This window comes from Pleurodeles waltl, chromosome 3_1 (assembly GCF_031143425.1).
Source record: "Pleurodeles waltl isolate 20211129_DDA chromosome 3_1, aPleWal1.hap1.20221129, whole genome shotgun sequence".
Lineage (NCBI taxonomy): Eukaryota > Metazoa > Chordata > Amphibia > Caudata > Salamandridae > Pleurodeles > Pleurodeles waltl.
Genome location: NC_090440.1, coordinates 810,954,163 through 810,967,053, shown reverse-complemented (window position 1 = coordinate 810,967,053; position 12,891 = coordinate 810,954,163). Strand labels below are relative to the sequence as shown.

The following is a 12,891-nucleotide window of genomic DNA, read 5'->3' as shown; positions in this document are numbered from 1 at the left end:
TGTTCCCAGACTACAGAACTCACTTGTCTGCCCTACATGTGATTATGATCAGTGTTGTTTTAGTTAATTTGGAGATATTATTTAAAATCTCTTGTCCCTTTATATGAATGTAATGTTCTGGTGGTGTTCTCTCCAACTGGGGTTCATGAAGTGTCTATCTCAATGCTATTAATTGACCTTCAAAGCAAGACCGGGTATAAAGACTACGTGGTTCTTGGAGGAAACGTACTTAAACCATAGAAAGCTCACACGAGCTGTTCTCATTGTATGCAAACCTCCAATAACCAAACCTGATTCTAAGTTGGGAGTTGCACTGTTTCCAGTTTTGGGGTATTCACACATCCAAACCAAAACTTAGCAAAATCTGACAGATGGTCTGCACTCTGGGATTAGACTTGAGATATTATTAGTGTTGGCTTTCTGTCTAGCTAACACAAACAAGATGATGCTTTCAATAAGTCTAACCACTACAATCCCGTTGGGTAGCATTCAAGCCAATCATTCCTTCCTCCGCCATTCCACTGTAGTTCTGGCACAGCCATATGCAAATCAGTCTTGACCTTTCTCTAATAGAAACTTTCAAGCCCAAACTGCCAGGCCCTCCCCGAACTGGAACACAAGCAACGCAGGACCAGATTTGCCCTGGTCTGGGCCCGCCAGTCAGGTGTAACTTGGTTCCAGTGGCACAGTGAGCACGGTGACCCATGTCTGGGCATACCCTTTCATCTTAGAGCTGTACATTAATAACACTAGCATTTTCACGTGTTACTCATATTTGTTTCCACCCACAGCAACATGCAGCATGGACCAATGGCTTAGCCCACTTGAGTCATTGACTGTGTTGCTGTTTGAGTGGTGGCATTTGGTTGTATCTCTTGTTCAAATGCACCTAAAAATAGTGTGTTTCAGTGCCAGGGCTGGGGGCAGTTCTTTACCATGCAATTGTCTCATTTCATTGGTTTGCATGCTGCAGTACCACCCATAGCACCTTTCATCCCACATGTTTATGGCTTCAGAAGACCATGTTTTTAACCCTTTACTGTTTTTGACAGCCATCTTTTGAATTCTCTCCTTTCATCACTTTACTAGTCTTATTTCAGAAATTTTGACAGCTCCCCACACAGTGCTACTGGACTGCTCGCTTGTTGTGCAGCGCATCCCATGCAGGCACCACTTAGTTATTTTGCCCACAGTATAATATTGTGTTACTTCTCGAAGATGTTTGGCAACTTTAAAAGCAGTTCGTCGACCTTCTTAAACAGTACAACAATGAGCCTGCATTATACTTTTCTAGAATAGCCCCTCAGTGCTATGTTTATTGTGAGGCCATCTTGGAATGGTACTGTGCATAGTGTATCTTCGTTTTATCATTCCAAGATGCTTATGTGTGATGTAATAGCTACCTCTACTGACAAAGTTGTCAACTACAAAGTTTCCCAGGCCCCCACCTGTTCATTATTTATTCCAGACCACTATTGCCCATTATCAGAAAACATCAGTGGGGGTTCCATTCAGAGGCTGCTACTAGACAGATATGTCTGCAAAGAGATCACCCAAATGTCTTTACACCAGCTGATACTTGTCAGAACTACATAGAAGCCTACACTAAACAGTTGACCCCAAATAAATGGAGGGAAATTCAGAAGTAGTCATATTTGGCTCACGCACCATGCTAGCCATTTTTTAAAATTAAATCTTTTTCGTCTCTTTAGTATCAAGAGCATGATTTTAAAGTCCATATCTTATTCCTTATTTTTATGATTTTATATAGGCGGCAAATGTATAACCCAACCCTAGCCTATAGGCATCACATTTATGTACGGTTTCAAAGGCAAAGATACTGGCACAAAGTGATACAAGGGGAAGCTGAGTCCTCAGAATCGAGGTGAACTGTTACTATGTCATGATGTAAACAATTTTTTTTTTTTTAAAGAGGTGTGTCTTTTCTGTCCTGGTCAGGCCAGAAATAATGTTCCAGATCCTAGGTGCGTAAATGAAGAATACCTGCCTGGTTCTTTTTTTTTCTTTTTCTTTTTGTGTTTTTTTAAATCCACTCTGAAGGTGTACTAGCTGCATGTTTGCCAAGAGCCACAGGGATTGCTGAGCTTGTCAGACATAGAGGTGCCGGTGCTCCATACCCTAAAATCAGCAGCTACCAGCAAAGGAAAGAACTTAAGATCCTTCATTGGTCTCTATTACCCAGGTTAATTTGGTGAACAGGACTTTGGAGTTCTTTCTCCTGTGACATTAGAGTGCCATATAAATGGCATTTGGTAATAATTTGCCTGTGTAATTTGAGTGCATTTTCTGACTCTGGGATAATATAAACATTTAGTTTAAGAAGTATATATTGCTCTCTATTTCGTGTAGATGATTGCATTCTTTTTAAAAGGTGTGTACATTTGTATAGACATCAGTATGCCATGCTCAATGTTGCAGATAGAGGCGTAGCCTGTAAATAAGTAGAAAACTGATTCCAGTGACGTGTCTCACGATAGATACTACATCCTGAAAAAGAAAGCGAGACACCAACTACTTTGTGTTCTTTGAATATGAACTGAAATAGATTTTGTTATATTCTAGTTACTAAACATGCAGTGTTAACAAAACATATTCGCTACATTTTTATTCAATGGACAATTACTCAGGCTTTCCTTGTTGTAACTAGTGCCTAGACGTTTATGTTTACAAAAAAACATGTAATTAACAACATAAAGCACGTCTTTAAATTGTCTTTATTTTCTTTCAGTCCTACTTTGTTACAGACTACGATCCTACAATTGAAGACTCCTATACTAAACAGTGTGTCATAGATGATCGAGCAGCCAGGCTTGACAGTAAGTCTTTTTAGAATACTCTTCTCAAATGGACCTATTGAAAATTACTGTTCTTTTTATTACTTTGACTAGGGCCCGTAAATGCTTTTTGAGTATCTTTGCCAATTTATCAGCATCTATGTACAAAGACCGTGCCCATATGTTGTGGCTTATCTACTAGCAATTTGACAAATGCGAACACATATAACGAACTTTGATTTAAAATTCAATTTTCAATCTGTGTTTGCATCTAGAAAATAACATACCGTTCTCTGGCTTTCTTAGAAATTGAATTTTGGCAAGTCAATTCATTTTTAAAATAAGTTAAATTAATTGCATTACAGAAAAGTTAAGTTTAATCTTTAATAAAAGAAAGTACAATTCATTACTAAAAAAATAGAGAAAAATATAACTCTCGTCTGCACATTATGTTCCATATTCAACATCTGTTTAGATTTGTTATGAGCTGGTGCAATTATAATTCTTTTTTGAGAAATGCAATGACAAATGATACACTTAGTATAGGTAAGTGATGTGTGGCCTGTACATCGTCATATTACTTTTAGGTTTCATTCATTTTTATTGCTGTTTTCTCTTACAAACACAAGGCGAGCATTCTCACCTGCGACCAACAACTCAACAACCAAAGAGAAAATAACAGTCTCCCCCGTCCCTCCCTCCTCACACTGTGACACCACCTCCCTACCCTGTGACAGCACCTCCCTCTGAAGAAGACACAGATGATCAGTAAGTTAGTATTCATCAGTCCCACGAAAGTTTAGCGGTCTCTACAGCAGATAGTCTGTAATGGGACAGCAAACTTGGGGCTCTGAGTGAACTTGGACGTGCAAGATCCCTATGTGCTCGACTGTGGTACTCCAGAATCAGATCCCACATGGCTGTGAATTTATCTAAGGCATCTTGAATGTCGGATGCTATCTTTTCATATGCCAGGAGCTGCCATATCCTCCGTAGACACATGGAGGTATTTATTGGTAATGATGATTTTCCCCAGAGAGCTAGGATGGTCTGTTTAGAAGTCAGGAGGAGGCACGAGATCCTTTTCCCCATGGGGGGAGTGAAGTGGGTAAGTGGCCTTTTGTGACAGCCCCAGTAGATCGAGGTGGTATCTTTCTCTAAGGGGGTGTCTGTCTGTTGAGGTGATAGCTTGCAGCACCTCTTCCTGGAACCGGCCCAGGCAAGGGCAGGCCCACAGGATGTGATAAAGAGCTCCTGTTTCTCCACCCCCGCTCCAGCGGATTCTAGATTTAGTCCTGTCCCACCTCTGTTAGTGTGCTGGTGTGTAGTGCCACCAACGGAGGATCTTGTATAGTGTCTCCCTTACGTGTGCGTGCCTCACGAATTTGGTTGTGCATGTGTGTATGGCACCCCATTGCTTATCATCTAAGTCCCCCAGGTCTCCCTCCTACCTGGCCTTGTAAGTTGGCCGTGTCCTCAGGGTGTTAGTGTGTAGAATGGTGTAAATTTGGGAGCCCAAGGATCACAACATCAAGATGATCTGTAGGAGCCAATCGAAGAACATGAGGATTCACATTGCTGCTGTCTTTACCCAAGGTTGCAGCATCCAATGCCTGATTATATTACTTTTTTTAAAAATAATGATTCATAAATAATACATGCCTCAAATCTTTATTCTTATGACTCCATTGTTCTTTTAGAATGTATACTTCAGCTGTATGCTTTATTAAGCACTTATGTCATAATTTGCAATTTTATTGTGGATTTTTTAGTGATGATCCTCAGTTTAGAATTAGTGCCAACATTTTAGTCTGAGATGATTGGCACCACTTGATTAAATAATGTATTTATTACCTGAGCAACATAAGGTACCTTGTGGGTGGGAGGCAATGCACATAAAATTTAAGTCTTCAGCAGTGTAATTTGTTAAGTACAATGGCCCAAAGTATTTCTGTTGCCAGTTGTGAGTACTGGCTCACCAAAATTAGGCACTGGTTTTAGGCCTCGAAGTACTGTTTTAACACAGGTATTACTGCAGCTAAACCACAGCTTGGAAATTTCTAATATCATCCTAAAATGCAAATATCCATTTCTCACGTGTGCATTATAGACTGTTGTAAATACCTTTGTACACCAAGCTATGAATAAATTTGTGCCATTTATTTCTACACTTTTGTTTACAGCTATCAACTGCAGATCTTCATTCAACAGTAATTCATGACCCGTTTTCTTTAATGCTTGATTAGTGATGCTAATGATCGTTCGGCCACTTGCCCACTCACCCTCCAGCTTATGCATCTTAATGAGAGAATCTGAGTATTGGGACCAGTGATTAGTATGACATTGATTTCCTTTGAAATCGTATTGATCCTCATTGCTGAAAGTTTTGATGATAAACTTGGACCATAGAAGGTCTAAACCTTAGGGTTCAATCGATCCACACTACAGTGACTTAATCAGATCTATCAATTTCCTCAATTCGATACCCTTCCTGCTTTTGGTAACAATTCCAATCACATTTTTCTTTATTTTTCTCCAATTGGGGCATTGTTCCCTCTTTGAACGATCTTGAATAACTGTGAAAACACATCCGACAGCAGGCGAATTCTGGGAGTTTTAGGGGTTTTCATCCTCTGCAACACTCTCAAGATCCTCTAAGATGTTTAAATGAAGTGGGGCGATCCATTCTCTAAGCAAAATCTAGGTTTGGGTTGAGCAGGGAGTCACTTTAACTTTTCTAAGCCATTCAAATCCCTCACCACTTCAGGCTTACAATTTCCTCTGACAGTGGGAGAGAATAAGTGTGCTCTTTATGACACGATTAAGCGCGTGTTTGTTTTTACTTCTGTCATATGAGGAATTATCTCTCTCACTCTTTCTCTCATCCTCCCGCCTTTCTCTCTCCCCCTCTCTGTCTCCTCTCCTCTCTGTTCCATCCCTCCTCTCTCTCCCTTCTCTCTCCCTCCTCTATCTCTCTCTCTCTCTCTCTCTTTTCCCTATTTCACTCTCTCTCTCTCTCTCTCTCTCTCTCACTCTCTGTCTCTCTCTTTCTCTCCCTTACCCTCTACAGCAGGGGTCTCCAACCATTTCCATAATAGGATTTGCCACTATTGGTTTTGTAGTACTGACCGCCTCAGGCAAGATTACCAGCAGTGATCACCTCAATGCATCAGGAGGCTAGACCGCAATAATATAAAAAAGGCTTTGTCAATTTGGGATTCCTTTACATGGGTAATAAATAACAGCCATAGCTTCAATGCCCCTTCCGTCAAGGCAATAATAATAGTAATATGTCTCTCCATCACCACATGAGTTATCACTCGTATATCAGCTTTACTTTGACTTAATAGATGTATACCAGAACTGGAAAGTGAGTATTTGAGATCAAAATGAGTGTATTTCCAGAGCTCATAAACTGATGTTTGAAGAAAAATGGTTGGAGTTTCAAAATATAACGCCCCCCTTCTCTGTGGCCCTGAAGATGCAAGAATAATCATGCTCATTACACAATACAAAAAGAACTGCAAGTCACGCAGGAGTGGTCGAAATTATAATTATGTGCATTTAAGTGAGAAGGATAAAAGGCTGCTGTTTCACCAGAAATATGGACTAAGTCCCCCGGCGCAGTGCAATTGCAGTCTTCTCTTGTAGTATTAGCAAGTGCTGGTGCACTTTACTCACCCCTTGGAACTACAGTTTATGTACAGTAACCCTTCATGACCAATGGATTTTATGAAAAGAAGTGAGCGCGGGGCAATCACACAGCACAACCAAAATTCGGGTGTAAGATGAGGGGTGACAGGAGTACATACTCATACATGCAAATTGAAGAGAATATACAGCTTATACCATTAGCATTCCCTCAAGTACCAGAGTTCTCTCCCTCACTGTTAGAGAAGAATAAAAGTGCCCTTTGCATTGTAGCCAAGTGCCAATCTCCAGTATTACAACAGGGCCTAGTACAGGATGGCAGGGTGAGGTGCCTCGACACTGTTGTCCCATATACTCTCCCGTGAGATGAAAAGCAACAAGGGTTAGCCTCCCTGAGCTCGGCCCTTCTGTAAAGGAACCACTCCAAAGTCAGTTGCACCTGATCCTGGTTACTACCTGAGGCACAAGCAGAACCTGCACTACAGGAAGCTGTAAATAAATAGGTATGATGACACCTAATGAAACCACTGTAGGTTGACTGGAAAAATATTTTGATCTCCAAGAATGGCAACTGCCAGGATCATTGTTTCAGTACTTATTAGCAATTATCCTAAAAAGCCTAGGCAGTCACAAGGATCCAATACAAAATAAAAAGGCCATGCTCTTCAAGTGGAGAAAGTCAGGAGAGACGTAGATGTTCCCCTTATTTCAGAGTCGGTTTCAGCATCTCTCACAACACATTTCAGTGGACTTTTTCTTGGTAAATCAAGAGGGGTACTAAAGGCGGTTCGGGAAGAATTTTTCATTTTTAGGCCCTACCTACAAACAGATTTAGCTGTCTGTTATCGACGACCAATTGACACTAACAGACTAAAATATATACATTTAGAGGCCTTTGGTACAGCCCCTTTCTCTTGATTGGATGACTTTCTTGTGTGACTGTTTTCTCTGCTTCATATTAAATAGTTTTTGAATCAATATTCAGTCTCTGGGACCTTTTTTCTTTACTGTTTTCTAATTGGATGGCTCGTGCCCTTCCTTTCACTACAGTCTGTGAACTGTTTTCTGTTTTCTTCTAGCACCCAAAGGGAGTACAAGTGTTTTTGTTCTCTTCCTTGTCAGCTTGCTTAGCTCACAAAAATCCCTCCCCACACTCTACATGTGTGTTTTTAATTTTTATTCACCCAGCTCATTCATTGCTCCTCCAGTCCCACCAACCCCGCTATTCATGCCGACCAGTGACATCGAATTCCTTCCTCCACCCACTCCTCTGTTGCTCCCCCGCCCTGCTCTGTGATATTAAAAAAAGCATTTGTTTTCTTTTTCATACATGTAAGTGCTTCAGGAGTTCAACGTTAGCAAAGTCATTAGGATTGCATTGCTTTTCAAAGGCACAGAAGATTGGCAATACCTTTCTCTAAACTCTAAGGATGTAACATTCCCTTACTTCTCAGAAAATTATTCTGTTAATAGTTTTAGACAAATCTCAATAAGAATGACTAGCTTTAAGGTAAGAATCTACCACCACCTAGAGTAAATCTTGTTTGTAGGTGTAACGTTGAATGAAACCATGTCCTGGGGAACTCACCAGACTAGGGTTAATCTTAAATTAGTGCAGACCACTGGCGGCATTGCTCGGTTGATGAGAAGCTCCACATATCGACCGCTGGGGCCGCTTATCCAGATATACAAGGCACAGGCTAGAGGAGCTCTGATGTACGGGGCGGAACTGTGGGGTCACACAGCTTCCTGCAGTTTGTCTATAACTGAGAACAACTTCATTAGACAGATAGTAGCACTCCCGTCCAGTACTCCGCTCCTCCCCCTGAGGATGGATCTGGGTCTGAGACCAATAGCAGATGAATTAGGTCTCAGACCCATAGTCTTCTGGCGAAGGCTATGGAGCACCGAAGAACTCTCTTCTTATAGGGCGGAACTGAGGGAGTTTTTAACCCACCCTAAAGCTCTACAGATCCCGTGGATAAAATATATAAAAAAGTCCTGTATGGGATTGGGCCTCCCTGACCTGTGGTCGGATCCAGCTAACACCTCACTAAGGATCCCACGAAGAGCTTTGGTCAGTGCTTACCACGAGCAGAAATTAGTTATGGCCCTAGACTGCAAGAATGAGGGGTCATTAACATCTGTATTCGCGCAAAGCAAGGACTCTTACCGCCTGGAGAGGGTTCTGGATGCTATGTCTCCTGTGCTGGCCAGGAAGCTATTTCTCCAATGGAGATATGGCACATTGCCTCTGCGATCTTACACCTGCTCCTGGTCAACACTGCCATCTACCAAGCTATGTCCGACATGTGTGGGAGCAGAGGAAAGCGATCTGCATGTGGTCTTGTTTTGTCCAACTTACAAGGCCGCCAGGAAATATTGGCTCCTACCACTTATTAGAAACCTTGGTTTTAGGGAGTACCTCCCGGTGTACAGAATTTTAAAAACTGATGTTTCAGGTCCAATTGTGTTTGCACTAGCCAAATTCCTTACCAATGTCTGGCATATTCGTACCCGTATTTTAAAGTTGCAGGCTCCTATCTAACTTTAATTTTTTATTTTAATTGTATGGTCTTTTATCTGATGTGTTTCCTGTTTACTCTTCCTTGATGGTTTTACATGTTCATATGTGTGTTTTTTGTGTACATCTTTTATGGCCAAATTGGCCGAAATAAAGATTAATTGATTGAAATCTTGTTTTGTTTCCATTAAACTAATCACTAACCTATCGGCTACCTTCGACATGGTCAAGCATCTCCCCATCTGCTCTAGGCTCCACGCAGTCGGCATCCGTGGAAATGCCCTACAATGGATACGCTTCTTCCTGTCTGGCCAAACACAGGGAGTCAGACTCCTGCCTTACCTCTCGGAACCTACAGAGATCAGCTGTGGAGTTTTACAGGGCTCCTCCGTGAGCTCCACACTCTTCAACATCTACATGGCCCTCTCGCATCTATCGTCGGGGACCACGGACTGAACACCGTCTCCTATGCCGACGATATCCAACCAATCATCTCACTGACCAAAAACCCCACTAATGCCAAGAAGAACTTCCATAACGGGATGGAATCAGTCACGGATTGTATAAAGGACAGTTGCCTTATGCTGAACTCTAACAAGACCAAGGTCCTCAGCCTGTGACCATCGACATCAGCCTGGGATGACTCCTGGTGGCCATTGACCGTCGGCACCCCTGAACCCAACAAACCATGCACGCAACCTCAGTGTCATCCTGGACTCATCGCTTACCATGACCCGCCAAGTTAACTCAGTTGCATCCTCCTGCTTTCACACACTCCGATTTCTCTGGAAAATCTACAAATGGAGCCCAAAGGACTGCTGCAAAACCGTAACCCAAGCCCTGATTACCAGCAGATTTGACTATGTCAATGCCTTCTACACTGGTAACACCCAGAAAAACCTCAAGAAATTACAGCACATCCAAAACGCCTCCCCCAGACTCATCCTGGACATTCCCTGCTGTGAACGTATCTCCAATCACCTAAGCGACCTCCACTGGCTCCTTATCAAGAAGAGAATTAACTTCAAGCTCCTTGTCCATGCTTACAAGGCCCTCGACGAACTAAGACCCGCCTACCTCAACCACCACATCACCTTCTACTCCCCCACCAGACCTCTCTGCTCCGCTCAACAAGCACTAGCCACTGTACACTGCATACGGAAGCCCTCGGCTGGGGGGAGAGCCTTTGCCTACCTCGCAGCTAAGAGATGGAACACCCTGTGCCGCACCTCTGGCAGTCATCATCGCTACCTCAGTTCAGGAAGGAACTTAAAACCTGGTTCTTTGACTGAAGCTCAGAGGACAAACCCCCTTAGCGCCTTGAGACCCTTAAGGGTGAGTAGTTCCACTTTTCAAACTTTGATTGATTGATTCAGACTAACACAGCTGAAAAAAATTATAAGCAGGTTAAAAGTTCAGAACATGAGTCAGTGTCCATAATGACCTAGAGAGAGGTGGTCATACTATGACCACCGGATTGTAAAAATGCTCATTTTGTACCATGTTAAATTCCGTGATAGTGGCCAAGAGTTCCAATGTTCAACCTTGCTGTTTGGGGGAGAAACCTGTAGCTAAGTTAAAAAAAAAAAAAAATGTTTCATGCAACTGTACTGTTTTTATTAATTGTCCTGTGAAACAATATGTCCATATTTAAAAGTGTAGAAAACCTTCACATGGAAAGTTCTCTTGCATAATAAAAAAACATGTTGGTTTGGGAGAATTTAAGTAGTGATATCTTCTACGTTGAGGTAAAAAGACCTTCAGAAATAATAACAAAATTGAGTTCAGTCAGAGATAGATCTTGTGTATTTGAGATTACTGTAATAATTTATAATATCTGTGCTGAGAACCATGAGATGAGTTATAAAACGATAAAAACAACAGAAACATATTGTGGAACTTTCTCTGTAGAAAACAATGCGACAGATATGCAAAAATATACCCGCAGCATACCTATGTTTCATTACAAAGTAGTCACACATTAAGGCCTGTGACTTTGAATTCCATTCATGTACTATATAGGTGGGCGAAAAATTCCGCTCCACCGGCGGAGTTTGTGGAGTTTTGCCCACTCCGCATTGCGCGTAGAGTTGCAAAAAAACTCTGCGAATCAGTTTTTTTTTTTCTCTTGCGTGGCTTGTCAACCTTAAGTTGGCAAGAGTGTGAGAAATCGCTATTTTGACGAGTGCAAGTGAGATTTCTGAACTCTGGCGGGTGCTGCAGGTTGCTACCGCCCTTGTTGAGAAAGCTGCCTCTCATGTAATAAAGCTGCTGCTCAAGTAGAAAATCCACCCCAGTCACAGAGAGAAGTTAGCGCGCTCTGGCGCTCCACTTGATGCCATACGTGCTGATTTTACAGCACAGGAGAAACTCCTGGAGCTGAAAAACAGCACAGCTTACCCAAATGAAAGAGATTTGTGCAAGTAGGAGTCCATATAAGGGGAGGTATCTAGAAGGTTTATGAAAGCTGGCTCAGCTGCTCCGGTGTCCGCAAGTGAAGTAGAACCGACCTGCCTCCCGCCTCCCCATGCTCGTAGCTCAGCAGCTAGATCTCCCCTCTGGAGGCGCTGTCCAAGCTGTTTCCTCCGGCTCCCGGGATTCCCGTTTCAGCTTATACCGATGGGTTGTCCTAGAACCCACTCCTGTGACTGGGAAGAGAGGAGGCCAGCGGCCCTGGCGCTGTCACCAGCATCCGTGGCCTGAGGCGGTACCAGTGCCCAGCAGACACCTAGCACCAGGACCTTTCAGATAGCAACCAGCTCAGCTATCACCAGTGGATTCTGGTTCACGTAGTCTGGCGGTTTACTGCACCCATCACGGACTCAGACCAACGACGACGACACCGAAGGGAGACAAATAAGAAGCCGGATTTCAGAAGATGGGCGGGCGTGGCCGGCAAGATGGCCGATTGGCCAATTGAGGGAATTAAAGGCAGCTAATAAAAATAAACTTTGACGTTTCCCCCTCATATATAGGATGGGAGACATATGTGAAGATTTATATCACCATTTTTTTGTATACTCGCAGATCTCTCATTTTATCCTAATTTTATCCTCATTATTTACTTTTAAACTTTGTTATTATATATTTATTATGTATAGACCATGGTTTTATTGTTGTAAGTTATTGCTTTGATGGTTTAATTAGACCGAATAAAGCTTGGTGACTTGAACTCATCAGATGTGCTTGTTTAGGTGAGGAGAATGTGTGGGTGAGCAGTTTGAATTGTATTTGTTTGTGTATGGAAAGTCAGTGGAGCTCCTTCAGGTGTGGTGTGCTGTGAGAGTGGTGTGGGAGGTTGAAAGTGATTCTGGCTACCGAGTTCTGATTGGTCTGCAGCTTTTGGTGAGTTTTTGTGTTGATCTCGACATAGAGGGTGTTCCTATAGTCCAGCTTGCTTGTGACATGTACGTGCACGGTGATTTTAGGGTTCTGATTGGGAGCCATTTGAAAATCTTCCTCATCTTCAGGGTATGGAAGCATGAGGTGGAGACAGTGTTGGCTAGGGCAGTCATGTCGAGTTTACTGTCCTACACAATACATGATCATACTTGTTAACCTCAACAGTGTCCAGATAGTGTTTCATTCAGATGTGTGATAGGTAAGATTGTGTTGCAGGATGAGTAGCAAAACTGTACTCCTTATTAAATTATACTAATCCATCACTAATTCTTGTTGGATACCGGAGTAGCGTGCTACTCATCGAAAAGCGCTTCGATGCCTCGTCAGGGGTAGTAAGCGCTATATAAATACGATTACAGTACAATACAATACAATACATGCCTGTACATGTGATGAAAATTTGCCATGCATTGTACCCATTTCTGAAGTTTAGCAAGTGAAACTCAAATACAAACAAGCATTGGTAAAGCACATATATAAATGCAGGTTTACTATTCTAATGTGTGTTACGTTAGCATG

The 12,891-nt window shown here is 42.3% G+C and overlaps 1 protein-coding gene across 2 annotated transcripts in view; it reads left to right on the top strand.

Moving 5' to 3' along the window:
* The window catches only part of RRAS2 (RAS related 2), a 256,733-nt gene that overhangs the window by 177,345 nt on the left and 66,497 nt on the right, over positions 1-12,891 (top strand). For both annotated transcript variants that reach the window (XM_069223687.1, XM_069223688.1), the window contains exon 2: positions 2,750-2,837. In XM_069223687.1, coding sequence (XP_069079788.1) covers positions 2,750-2,837 — 88 coding nt within the window. The remainder of the gene's footprint in view (positions 1-2,749; positions 2,838-12,891) is intronic.